Here is a 14238-nt window from a genome sequence, read left to right on the forward strand (position 1 = left end):
CAGGGAATAAGTATGTCCTAGGGTCAAAATAGTTTTATAAGAATTTACATGGTAAGCAAATTTAAAGGGGAAATCTAATGAACTTGATTATTTTTTAGTTTTCCATCAAATTATGAATGTAAATCTGTGCCCATGAGGTTTCATTTCGGTCAATGATAGACTGGTGTCAAAGGCCGCAAAGTTCTTGTTATCTTCACGTGTATTGTAAATTGAAACCTAAATGTAGTGGATGAATTCCTATTGCTGTATGATGGATTGTGATTTATGTATGCAGGTGGTCTGGGTGGTTATGGGTCAGCTGAAAGTGAAGAAGAGCGAAGCGACAGAGGCTCTGAATCTTCTGATACTGATGAAGAGGAACTCCGGCACAGGATACGACAAAAGTTAGAAGCATTTAAGCGGAAGGAAAGAGAGCAGCAGATACTTGAGAGACAACTAGAAGGTAGGGCCAGTGATATGGCTTCTAGTGTAGTTTTGTCATGGTGGCAATGGCACACATGATCTTGTATCTTGTAGGGAAGTATAAAGATGTTTTCCACTATTGGAGAACCCCTGTATAACTTTAATAATTTCAGGGCCCTATAGAAAATAGTGTGTAAACTCCTCCTTCAATGGCGCGCCATTCCAGCGATGTTAGTGATGCTATTCCTGCCGAGTCACTTGTCTTCGGCTGCAGCAGTCACAGGACCCAATAATCAGCTAAATACACTGCTCCAAAAAATAAAGGGAACACTTATACAACATATAACTCCAAGTAAATCAAACTTCTGTGAAATCAAACTGTCCACTTAGGAAGCAACACTGATTGACAATTTCACATGTTGTTGTGCAAATGGAATAGACAACAGATGGAAATTGCCAATTATCAAGACACCATCAATAGCGGAGTGGTTCTGCAGGAGGGACCACAGACCACATCTCAGTACCAATGCTTTCTGGCTGATGTTTTGGTCACTTTTGAATGTTGGTTGTGCTTTCACACTTATGGTAGCATGAGACGGACTCTACAACCCACCCTGTGAGCGCAATCCCCATCTGTGGACGTCGGGCCCTTTGTCCAGCTTCATGGAGTCGGTTTCTAACAGTTTGTGCAAACACATGCACATTTGTGGTCTGCTGGAGGTCATTTTGCAGGGCTCTGGCAGTGTTCCTCCTTGCACAAAGGCGGAGATAGCGGTCTTGCTGCTGGGTTGTTGCCCTCCTACGGCCCCCTCCAGGTCTCCTGGTGTACTGACTTGTCTCCTGGTAGCGCCTCCAGCCTCTCTGCACTACGCTGACAGACACAGCAAACCTTCTTACCACAGCTCGCATTGATGTGCCATCCTGGATGAGCTGCACTACCTGAGCCACTTGTGTGGGTTGTAGAGTCCGTCTCATGCTACCATGAGTATGAAAGCACAACCAACATTCAAAAGTTACCAAAACATCACCTAGAAAGCATTGGTACTGAGATGTTCTGTGGTCCCCACCCGCAGAACCACTCCTTTATTGAGGGTGTCTTGATAATTGCCAATAATTTCCATCTGTTGTCTATTCCATTTGCACAACAGCATATGAAATTGATTGTCAATCAGTGTTGCTTCCTAAGTGGACAGTTTGATTTCACAGGTTTGATTTACTTGGAGTTATATTCTGTTTTGTGTTCCCTTTATTTTTTTTGAGCAGTGTATTTGGAATTGAGAGTCCTCAGTGGTTGATACCTTTTAATGGCTAACTGAAAACATGAAAAAATACTAGCAAAAGGCAGAGATGCTTTCCTGCCCAGGCCTCCAAACAAATGCACTATCAGGATGCAGTGGACCCATATAATTAAGATGGCAGCAACACAGATGCAAAAACACCGATGAGACAACCACTCACGGCCTGCCAATCCCAATGCTACCTGAAAAGATGGTAACAAATTGCAAACTTTTAAGACTACTCAGGTCTCTTCGTCAGGCATATAGACTAATACAAAATCTGAAGAATCACATATTTATACACAACACAGCACAGAACTGTCATTATGGGAGATGGATAAACAGTTGTGTCCGTGAATATTGGAACAGTTCATAGATATGAAGTGGAAGTTTTATTGTCTGAAGAGCAAATTCCTTTATTGATGTAAAAAGTCATAAATCCATGTGACACATTCATTCCTGCACTGGGTGTGTCAAAGGTTGTCATAAGTTTATACTCCCAGACCCTCCTGTCTGTCTGAGATTTGAAGCTACCTTTCAATACAAGTAATTTTGTGTCCATGGTGATGTGATCAGAGAGACAAAAAAGTTTGGCCACAGGTAGATCCTTTCTGTTATTGTGTGGCGTTGAGAATTCTTCCTTGTTCTAAGCTTTTGCTCTGTATTAGTCCATATGTCTGATGAAGAAACCGGAGTAGTCTAGAAAGATTGCAATTTTTACCTTTTAATGGCTAACTGAAAGCATGGTATCAACCACTGAGGACTCTCAATTCCAAATATTTTTCTATCTACTGGCTAACACGGTACAAAGATATTTCTTTATCGCCTTATTGGGGGACACAGAATACCATGGGTGTATGCTGCTGCTGCTAGGAGGCTGACACTATGCAAAACAAGAAAATTAGCTCCTCCCCGGCAGTATACACCCACCGACAGGCACTAGGCACCTCAGTTTGTGCTTAGTGTCTGTAGGAGGCGGACCGGGATCTTCCCAGATCCGCAATTAACCCTTCTTTCCTTAGGTGTTCTAGTGGAACTTTTTAATTCTCTTGTCTTTTGTTTTGCAGATTCAAGTCGGGAAACAGGGTGAAAGTTCACTCTGCTTTCCCATATCAGGCGGCTGAGCGAGCAGTGTGGTGATCCCACATCGCAACTCTCAGTGCGCTGGCAGGACTTTTTCCCATATCACCTCCGGGTGCTATGGGATGTGGACAGGTGGCTGGTCCTTGCCAAAATCCCCCTCCTCACCCCTCTCTCGGGACAGGGCTGAGAGGAAGACGGCGATCGCAAGATTTTCCTCACCATCAAGAGGTTAATGCCGTCTTCTGCAGAATGCGGGTAAAGAGGACAGCGGCCAGCGACTTGCCGCTACCCTTGTGAGAGGTCCCTGTGGTCATCCTCTTCAGGGACGTCAGGTAGGTGCCTGTACGATCCCTCCAGCCCGCAGCATTCCCAAGAGGCACATTGGTGGGGAACTGGACATCACCAGGCTGTTTGAATTTCCCGCCCCTCTCCCTGCCTGACGGGCGCCGCTCTCACCAGCCGCGCGCCTCTCCACTCATATTAAAGGGCTGAATACAGGGTTTTTCTCTCCCCGTTTTCACAGCTGGCCATGGTTTTCCACAGCTCTCCTGCGCGCCCAGTACCTCCATTACAGGGACTGTCTCTTCTCCTTCCTGGGCGATTTAATCACGGGGCTGCGGCGCCGGTTTTTACTTTCACTTTCAGTTCAGCTCCCACTCTCAGGGCGCCTCCTCCTTCTGAGCGCGCTGTCCTCGCGCCTTTTTTAGCCCATCACAGGGCTCCTTGTTCCCTTCCTTCATGCCAGCTCCAATTGCGGCTCAGCCGCTAAGCTCCGCCCACCGCTCACCTCATCAGGCATTTCCTGTTTCTTCGGTCCTGCCTTTCTGCGCTGCTTGGGGGACACTTCAGCGTTTCTGCTGCTCGCCGGAACTAGGTAGGCTCTGCTCTATGCAGAGATATTAGCCCTCCTGCGCAGTTCCTTCCCCAGTTCCCGCGGCCATTCAGCGCAGTTTTCCTTATGCCCAACCCTGCAGGGGAGCTCTGTTTCAGGCCCACCGCTACTCAATACGCCTGTGCGCGCTGTAAAAGGAAGTGGGCTTCGGGGCAGCCATCACCTCTCTGCCCGTCCTGCAGTCCTTCAGCTATGTCGGCCTCTCAGGAGCACACAGATTCCCGTGATGGGGGCACTTCCCCTCTCCCAGAATGGGCCGTAGCTATGTCTCAGTCGGTATCCGATCTGATCAAAGTCTCTCAGTCCCTGGTCCAGGTCCTAGAACGTTTGCCTCAGCTATCTTCAGCCACCGCTGCTCCGACCGCCTCTCAGGGTGAGTCGTCCGCTCCTGACCGCGACCTTCAGAGGGACAGGCCGAATAGGATGTCCAGGAAGCGTCTCCTATCGGGCTAGTCTTCCAGTTCGCTAGGCCTGTCTGCTTCACCCAGGTGTCCGTCTCCTTCAGTGGACGACCTTAGGTCAGACGACGATCCACAATCAGGATCTAGTTCAGAAGCAGATGACATGTCTAAAACACGAAATATGGTCGATAGTCTTCTTTCAGCTATTTTCCAAACCCTGGAGATTAAGCAGGACAAGCCCCTTCCTCAGGAATGTTCTGTTCCTTTTAAACGTTCAAGACCTCCATCTAAAACTTTTCCAAACCACAACGAGTTTGATACTACTCTAGCCAAACATTGGGAGCACCCTGAGCAACGCTTTTCGGGCCGCAGGTATTTAGATGTTCTGTACCCATTTGAGGCTGATTTGCTTTCTAAATGGACCAAAGCCCCTGAAGTGGACCCTCCCGTTTCTCGCATAGCCTCTAAGACAGTTCTGTCTCTTCCAGACGGTGCATCGCTTAAGGATCCGACAGAGAGGCAGTTAGAATCTTTGGCGAAGTCTATCTTTGAGGCCTCCGGTGCCTCCCTCTGCCCTATTTTCTCCTCCTGGGTAGCTAAAGTCATTTCGGCTTGGGCAAAAATTCTTCGCAGGGGCATCTTAGCGGCAGCTCCCCAGGACGAGCTGGCAGATCTAGCAGATCAAATAAATCACGCGGGTAAATACCTTTTAGCCGCCTCCTTAGATGCGGCCGGTTGCGTAGCTAGGGCTAACAGCAATATAGTAACTGTACGCCGAGTTCTTTGGTTAAAGTCATGGAATGCGGATACCACCTCGAAAAAGTCGCTCACCAATCTGCCCTTCCATGGTTCTAGGCTCTTTGGGGCCAAGCTGGATCAAATAATTTCCGATGCCACTGGGGGTAAAAGTACTTCTCTCCCCCAGTCTCGACCAAGACGCATTTTTAATAGAAAGGGTTTTCGGCCCTTTAGGCCTTTTCGTCCGTTCTCGTCCACAGAGAGATCTGTCCAGCAAGAGCGTCCTTCCGCATCTAGGGAGCGAGAGCAGAAGAAACCTTCTTACAAGCCTGCTCCCCGCTGGAGATCTAGAGGACAATACTCCAGGTCCTCAGGTGCCCGTTCCGGTAGGTTTGCCTCCAAGTGACGGGGCACCCCCACCTGGAAGTTTTTCCAGGGTGGGAGGCAGACTTTCCTTTTTCGTGGACGCTTGGCTGTCGGTTGTCGACGACGCTTGGGTCAGGGAAATCATGGCATCCGGTTACAAGATCGAATTTTCTTCCCTGCCAGACAGGCGTTTTTTCCTGTCTCGTCCTCCAAGACAACGGTCCCACATTCCAGGATTCTTTCAGGCCGTCTCCTCCCTTCTTTCCGCAGGAGTGATTGTTCCCGTTCCCTCAGACGAACGGTTTTCAGGGTTCTACTCAAATCTCTTCGTAGTCCCGAAGAAAGACGGCTCCCTGCGGCCAATCCTGGACCTCAAATTGCTCAATCGCCACGTGAAGATTCTTCACTTCAAAATGGAGTCTCTTCGATCGGTGATAGCCTCAATGGAGCCCGGAGAATTTCTTTGTTCTGTGGACATACGGGATGCCTATCTTCACATCCCTGTTTGCTTGCAGCATCAGAAATATCTCAGGTTTGCGATTCAGGAAGATCATTACCAGTTCACGGCTCTCCCTTTCGGCCTAGCCTCCGCTCCCCGTGTTTTCACGAAAGTGATGGCGACGGTCATGGCCATCCTTCGATCCAGATGGATTCTCATCATTCCTTATCTGGACGATCTCTTAATCAGGGGCTCGTCCCGTCAAGACTGTCTCCTAAGTCTTCAGATAACCCTGGATACTCTCGACCGTCTCGGATGGTTAGTCAACAAAGAAAAGTCCGTTCTCAGCCCCACTCAGCGTCTGACCTTTTTAGGCATGGAGTTCGACACGAACCTGGCCCGGGTGTTTCTTCCGAGGGAAAAATTTGCGGCTCTGTTCAAAGGGATTCGAGCCCTCAAACGGCCAACGCCCATTCCCCTTCGATTCTGCATGAAAGTTCTGGGGAAGATGGTAGCTTCCTTGGAAGCAGTGCCCTTTGCACAGTTTCACCTTCGTCCTCTTCAGCTGTCCCTCCTTTCAGCCTGGGACAAGACGATGAGGTCCTTAGACCGGCCAATTCTTCTCCCTCTCAAAGTGAGGCAATCCCTCACTTGGTGGACGATGTCTACATCAGTCCTCCCAAGGGAGGTCCTTCCTCCCGCTTCGGTGGCAAGTCATCACCACCGACGCCAGCCTCCAGGGTTGGGGAGCGTTTTTCCTCAGAGGATGGCTCAAGGACACTGGAACCCTCAGGAAGCTCTTCTTCCTATCAATCTGCTCGAGATCAGAGCAATCTTTCTGGCCCTTCTTCGCTGGCAACCCCTTCTCGTCGGCAAGCCGATCCGCATTCAGTCGGACAACGCCACGGCTGTGGCGTACATAAACCATCAGGGCGGCACGCGCAGCCACCAAGTCATGTCAGAAGTGGCCAGGATTCTGCGCTGGGCGGAACGTTACGTCCCAGCAATCTCCGCCGTTCACATTCCAGGGGTGGAAAACTGGGCAGCCGACTTTGAGTCGTCAAGGCTTAGCGTCAGGCGAATGGTCTCTCCATCCCTCAGTCTTCGATCAGATATGCAAGCGCTGGGGTTCTCCGGACGTCGACCTCATGGCATCTCGAATGAACCACAAAGTTCCGCGCTTCGTAGCCAGGTCCAGGGACCCTCTAGCCGTCGCTTGCGACGCCCTAGTAATTCCGTGGTCCCAGTTCCAACTCCCTTATCTTTTTCCACCTCTTGCCTTGATCCCAAGAGTGGTCAAGAAGATAAAATCGGAAGGCGTTCCAGTAATTCTTGTGGCTCCAGACTGGCCGAGACGGCCTTGGTATGCGGAACTGGTGAACATGCTCGCGGACGTTCCCTGGAGACTTCCAGTCCGTCCGGATCTTCTCTCGCAAGGCCCCCTTTACCACGAGAATTCTCGGTCTCTGAATTTAACGGCATGGCCGTTGAGGCCGCAATCCTAAGAGAATCAGGTTTTTCCAGCCAGGTGATTCAGACGATGATCAAAGCCAGGAAGCCAGCCTCTTCCCGCATTTACCACAGGTGTTGGAAGGCTTTTTTCCGTTGGTGCGACGATAAAAAAGTTTTTCCAGTGGCCTTTTCCATTCCGTCCATACTGGGTTTTCTCCAGTCTGGCTTAGATTCGGGTCTGTCTCTCAGTATCCTGAAGGGCCAGGTTTCTGCCTTGTCTATCCTCTTTCAAAGAGAGCTCGCTTCCTTACCGCAGGTTAAGACGTTCCTCCAAGGAGTCGCTCATGTGGCTCCTCCTCATCATTCACCAATAGAACCGTGGGATCTCAATCTCATTCATGGCGCTCTCCAAAAGGCGCCGTTTGAGCCCATCCAGGACTTTCCTTTGTCACTTCTGGCATGGAAGGTGACCTTTTTGATCGCCATTACATCCATCAGAAGATTTTGAGTTAGCGGCCTTGTCATGCCGTTCTCCTTATCTGGTGCTCCATCAGGATAAAGTCGTCCTCAGGCCCGTTCCTTCCTTCCTGCCAAAGGTGGTTTCCTCCTTTCACATCAACGAGGATATCGTTCTTCCATCGTTTTGTCCGGCTCCTTCTCACCCTCTTGAGAGGTCACTCCACAAGTTGGATGATGTTAGAGCCTTGCGTGTCTACCTCGCTAGGACCGCTTCACTTCGTCAATCCGATTCATTGCTGGTCATCTCTGAAGGTCACAGGAAAGGGTTTCCGGCATCCAAATCCACGATCGCTCGCTGGATTCGTTCTACCATTCAGGAAGCATACCGACTTCAGGAGAAACGGCCCCCTCCAGGAGTGAGAGCTCACTCCACCCGGGCTGTGGCAGCTTCGTGGGCCGTTCGACACCAGGCTTCGGCTCTGCAACTTTGCAGGGCCGCGACCTGGTCGTCCTTGCACACATTTGCGAGGTTCTACAGGGTTCATACCCAGGCCTCATCTGATGCAGTTGTTGGTAGGAAGGTTCTGCAGGCGGCGGTGGCGCACCGGCCGACCTAAGCCTTTCCTGTTCTTTCGTTCCTTATTGCTGTTCCCGCCCTTGGGACTGCTTTGGAACGTCCCATGGTATTCTGTGTCCCCCAATAAGGCGATAAAGAAAGATGGATTTTTGGTTCTTACCGTAAAATCTCTTTCTTGGAGCCTTCATTGGGGGACACAGCACCCTCCCTGTTTAAATTGTACCGTGTTGGGTCTTTGAGTCCCCTGTTGGGTTGGTACATATGTTTAGAGAGTTTCCGTTGCTTCTCCTACTGCTTTCTCACCAACTAAGGTGCCTAGTGCCTGTCGGTGGGTGTATACTGCCGGGGAGGAGCTAATTTTCTTGTTTTGCATAGTGTCAGCCTCCTAGCAGCAGCAGCATACACCCATGGTATTCTGTGTCCCCCAATGAATTCTCCAAGAAAGAGATTTTACGGTAAGAACCAAAAATCCATCTTTTTCCTGTACCAATAATCAGCTGACACGGATGGGCTGCAGCTCATCAGTATTCTGTCAGTGCGGACATCCACTCTGATGGAATGGTAAAGGTTGCAGTGGTCACGGACAGCGGGCACTGGCACCACTGCGGGAGGTGACTCTACATTGTTTTATTTTCTATGGGTTATTTTAATGCTAAATGTGTTATTTTAAAAATATCACAAGACTAAATGTCTTTGTTTTTCCAGGCAATAATACACCTACTACATCCACCATGTAGACCTTTGGCTTTTATTAAGTTGTCTGTCACCAAACAACCATTTTTCATGCTTCAAGCAGTCATAATGTTATATAATAAGTTCTCTCTGTACAATATGCCACTGGATTTCTTTCTAGAACTTATACTACATCTGTCCTGGTTGTTCTCTGTATTCTTGCAAATTGACTGTTTATGATCCTTGTAGGATAGTTTCACACACGCACAGCAATTTACATAAAATGCAGCAGATTTTATTGCAGTTTTCGAGCCGAAACAAGAACTGAATGCCAGTGGAATGGGGAAAACGGAGGATACTTTTCCTTGTTACATCCACTTGTGACTTTTGTTTGTAAACAAACAAAAAGCCTTTAAACCCCTTCACGACATTTGCAGTACATGTACGTCGCACGTTGAAAAATGAGTGTATGGAGTGGGCTCCTGCAGCAAGCCCACCTCATACCTGGCAAGCGATGGCTGTGTTTTTGTTTTTTTTTTAAAGCAAGAACCTGCCGCTAACAATTGTGGGTGAAGCAGTGCATCGCCCACGATTAACTTGTTAAATGCCAGAATTTAACATGCGCCGACGTGCGCGCACATAATTTTCTCCACCCATCTTCACTCTGAGTGTCAGCTGATGACTTCCGTGCTTGTCATTATGGAATTCTTTGAAACCTTGCCTGTGGCCAGGCTTCGAAGAAGACTGCGTGTTCTTCTATATGCAGTGATACTGACGCAACGCTGTATATAGCACAAGCGATCGGATGTTTACATCTTCCAGTCCCCTAAGGGGCTAACAATAACGGTGGGAAAAGAAAATTAAAGAATTAAAAAAAAAAAAAAAAAAAAGTTCAAATAACACCCCATTTCCCCCATTGAAAATAAGTTTTTACCACAATATACACCATAATAATAATTCCCAAAAAAACAATGTCAGAATTGCGTTCCCCCCCCATTTTCCTGTACCCTATGTGGTAAAATGAGCAGCATCAATCAAAAGTACAACTCATTCTGCAAAAAATAAGCCCTCATATGATGATGTGGACTGAATAATAAGAGTTACGGATCTGGGAAGAAAGGGAGGAAAAAACGGACATGCAAAAACTGAATTTGTACACAGCATGAAGGGGTTAAATGTGCCAGAACTCAGCTGATTGGCATACCAATTTGTTTTTTGCTTTCAGAGGAAAAACTACAAAAGGAGGCGCGCAATAATGAAGTAAATGAGCCTGTTACAGATCTTCCTAACAATTTGGAAGTACTTGAAAAAAGAAAAATTGAGGGGGATGTAGAGATTGAGAAGAAAAAAGTGAATAGTGAGACATTACCTTTAACTGACAGCAGTAAGCAGATTAAAGAAAGGCCAACTGTTAGTAAGTCTAGGAGCTCAACTAGTAGCAGTAGTAGCAGCAGTAGCAGTAAAGATCGCAGTAGTAGCAGCAGCGGCAGTAGCGTGTACAGCTCTAGCTCTTTTAGCAGTCATAGTTCCTCTCCTTCTTTACCTAAGAGGAAAAAGAGACGAAGTTATAGTATATCTCCATCACGTAAAACCAGGCGTAGCAGAAGTAAGAGTCCAACACGCAAGAGTCGGAGGGAAAGGAGCAGAAGCAGGGAGAAAATTATTGAGCATAGAAGGTCCAGTAAGAATAGTATGGAGATGGATTGGCGTAGAGATCGGAGTCTCAGCAGAGAGAAAATAGCAGTTCGCACCAAGGACAGACATGGCCGTAGCAGAAGCCGAGAACGGCGTAAAAGCGATGCTCATCTTAGGAGCTCTAGCAGGAACAGACACAAGCATAGAGGCAGTAGCCGAGAGAGAGAGAAAGCGAGGAGCAGAAGTGTGGAAGTGGATAGGAAGAGAAGAGAGTCAGAAAAAGACAGGAAAAAAGAAAAGCTAAAGAAGGAAGAGAAGTTTAGGTATATAATTCATGAAGAGGAGAAAATGAAGAGTAGGAGAGAAAGTGAGAGGTCATTCTCCCGCAGTGAGTCTTCCTCCTCCAAGATGTCTCGGCAGGATTCTAGGCAAGATGGTAAAAAAGGCTCTACCAAGGAAAGTAAGAAACGAGCCTCCTCCAGTGGAAGAAGCAGCTCAGAATCTCCGGTTGTTTACAAGGATAAAAAATCTAAGAAATTGAAACGCAGCCGCTCGCGTTCTGTGGAGAAATCTCAAAGGTCTGGTAAGAAGGCAAGCCGCAAACACAAGTCTAAGACCCGATCAAGGTAGTACACTTTTTCAATCTAGTGTTTAATAAAATGAATGTATTTTTTTTTTTTTTTTTATGGGATTTTTTTCTCTTTACCAGAAGTTTCCAAAAAGCTTTATTAAATTGTACTTTATACTCATACTGTGCTCATTTTTGTTTCACAGATCGTCCACTCCTGCCCGTCGTAAGCGCTGATGGCTCTCGGACCATGACATTCATTTTTAAAAATTCCATGAGTTTTAAAGGCTTGTCTCATTCTAGAGGCACATTACGGCTACGTAGGTGTGAAAAATGAGTTCTGTTCTTTTTTTCCTTTTCCATTTCCCTATTCTCTACTTTTTAAATATGTGTATATATATTTTCCATTTTCTTGCTCCTGGAAGTAAAAGAAATCCTAAAACTACTTTGTATGGTATATTTTCAACATATTAGGAATGAGTATTTTATTTTTAGTTGTAATGTTCTCAACACAGTAATCTGTCCTGTGATGTTAATAAAGCTTTGTGCTTATTTTTTCTTAAAAAATTGCCATTACCATTTTGTAGGTTACGCTGTGCTTACTTACATTCAAATAGAAGATGACTAGTCATCCATGTATTTAGAGGTGGTTATGTAGTGTCACCAAAGTTTACTATTTTATAGTGGGAGCTGTTTGAAATAATAAATTCAGTCTAGGAGATTGTCCAGAATTAGAAAACATGGCTGACTTTATTTCCGAAACAGCGACACATCTAACCCCTGGGCTGGGTATAGTATTACAACTCATTCCCCTTGGAGCGAATGGGGCTGAGTTGTAAAACCATGCACAACCCATGTGGCGCTGGAATGGAAAGAAATCGGCAATGTTTTATTTTTCCCTTTGAGTGCTCCGGAAACCACCGTTCCCAAAATACACAGACCAAGCTTATGGATAGCGGAATGAGGCACTGACAGCAGCAGTCTTTCGTGAGCCTAAATGATCAGGCCTCCATACTTTGTGGCCAATTTCACATTGCAATATTTTGCATTAGTAACACAGCCAAGTGTGTGTCTTTGTAGGCTCCACTTTTAGTTTTTGCTTAAAATGACTGATGCAGAATACTTATCTTGTGGAAGTTTATAAATCTTGGGAGAACTCTTGGAAGGAGTAACAGTACTGTGTTATAAACTCTTCACATTGAACTGAATCATCGCTGCAGCCTTCCAGATCCTGAACCCAGACGTCAAGACCTGCACCGTTATAGTGATAGGTTAGCCATCATTTTAACATGAAAATATGGAAATTGGTATGACACAGGAGGTAGTGGAAAGGTTAGGAATGCTTATAAGCAAGTTTCGCTGGTCTGGTTAAAACAGCTGCTTACCATACTGCTCAGGCCTCCAGGATGATTTGTGGATATACCTGCATGGCTGAAGAGTTCTGATGCCCAAATCTGTAGGATATGCCCCGGCATTATTCCTGACTGTCTACACAGTCCTGGCAGAGCTGCAGCTTTTTGATTAATGTTGGAGAACAATAATCTGACCACCGCCTGCCATGAGGGGCAGTGTGACACAGAGTAAGTGGGGATGAGCTCCTGGTGTGGTATGTTACTATACAGCCAGAAACCGCACTCATCTTAGGGTTGTGAGAAAAAGGCTTGGGACAAACAATATTTCTTTACATATTTTTATAAATTACAGTAGCACAGAATTAAGATGAAAGGAGAGAAGGGATATTGAATGAGCATTTTTTTGTTTTTTAGAACTTGTGTATTCTATATTTTAGAACTCATTGGGTACTTTGTATTGCATAGAAACCAAATTGTGGCTGTTATAAACCAATAAACTATTAAATTTTACTTACATGCAGTTCTCCTGCCATAGCGGCACATGGTTTCTTGTCTGCTGACAACAGATTCTTGTGTCATTAACACTGCAAAAATATCCTTGGGGTATGTACACACTACGCCTTTTTCATGCGGATTTCACTCCGAAAACCGCATGAAAAAAAATCCACTTCTATGTAAAAATGAGTTGCTGTTAATATGTGTAATCATTTGAGCATCTGTTAACCACTTCAATTTTCAAAAACTGCAAGATGTTAAGAGAATCTGTAGAAAGGAAAATATCCAGCTTCACGGAAATCACAAAACTAGGGCTTTATTGGTGTGAAAAGAGTGCAATCCAACTGGTGAATTAAAATGCCATGGTTGTGAAGATAAAATCAATGTGTTTTAGGTAGTGAATTTTATTTTCACCAATAAAGTTCAAGTTTTGTGATTTCTGTGAAGGTGGATATTTTTCCTTTCTACATTCATGAATGCCTGGGGCACAGATGTGTTCCTCTGCTCCCGATCTTCACTAGTGGTGAGGGAGTATACTTATTACTTGAAATATCCCAAGCATGTTCGGGTGATCTCTGAGTAATTGGATGTGTTCAGAGATTTAGATTGTCACCGTAGCTGCATGATTTGTGGCTGCTAGACAGCCTGAATACATGTGGGGATTTCCTGTCTAGCAGTCACAAATCAGCTACGGCGACAGAAACGAACTCTCCGAGCACATCCAAATACTTGGAGATCACATGAAAATGCTTGGGAAATCTCGAGTAACGAGTATACTCGCTCATCACTAATTGCATGCGGGTGACCTTTGTTTTACTTTTCTGTTTAAGAGAAATTGTCCCCAGGTTTTTGCTACCCCATCTGAGAGCAACATTACATAGGCACAGAGACCCTGATTCCAGTGATGTCACTTTTCGTAACTGCTGATAGAACTGTGATTTTATAAAAACTACATTAAGCAGCCCAGTAATGATATGCTGCTCTCAGATTAGGTGGCAAGAACCTGGTGATGATTTCCTTTAAAATGAAGTGAGCCGACCATTCTTAAGGCATTTTCCGCTTTAAAGACATTGTATACTTTTTAATAGAAGCCAATGGAAAGGTTCAAAAGAAGCTCAGGAGTCTATTTGAGCGTTTTGCCAGCATTTTTGCTTCAAAAACTACTAGCAAATTCTTCATTTAGTTAAATAAAAAAAACTTAAAAATGCTCACAAAAATAGAGTAGCAGTCAAATGTTAAAGTACTTCAAAGAAAGATGCTAAAAAAAGACACCGCAGAAAGAAAAATGAAAAATGGATTCTGGAGGGGTATACTGTCTCATTGATTTTAATGGTTTAAGAAACACTGAAAGGTTTGAAAAGAATGTACCACAGGTAAAAGAATGCAAGGGAAAAAACCTGCAGGAGACTATAGAAATATCATTTTTTGCT

General features: G+C 45.7%; 1 protein-coding gene across 2 annotated transcripts in view; it reads left to right on the forward strand.

Annotated features, from left to right (window-relative positions):
* Positions 1-12827, forward strand: part of PNISR (PNN interacting serine and arginine rich protein) — a 29946-nt gene extending 17119 nt beyond the window's left edge. For both annotated transcript variants that reach the window (XM_073589512.1, XM_073589511.1), the window contains exons 10-12: positions 275-442; positions 9984-11019; positions 11168-12827. In XM_073589512.1, the coding sequence (XP_073445613.1) occupies positions 275-442; positions 9984-11019; positions 11168-11198 (1235 nt within the window). In that variant the 3' untranslated portion in view covers positions 11199-12827. The remainder of the gene's footprint in view (positions 1-274; positions 443-9983; positions 11020-11167) is intronic.
* Positions 12828-14238: the final 1411 nt, after the last annotated feature.

Source organism: Dendrobates tinctorius, unplaced genomic scaffold (genome assembly GCF_039654945.1).
Source record: "Dendrobates tinctorius isolate UK_male_01 unplaced genomic scaffold, ASM3965494v1 ptg000111l, whole genome shotgun sequence".
Taxonomy (NCBI): domain Eukaryota; kingdom Metazoa; phylum Chordata; class Amphibia; order Anura; family Dendrobatidae; genus Dendrobates; species Dendrobates tinctorius.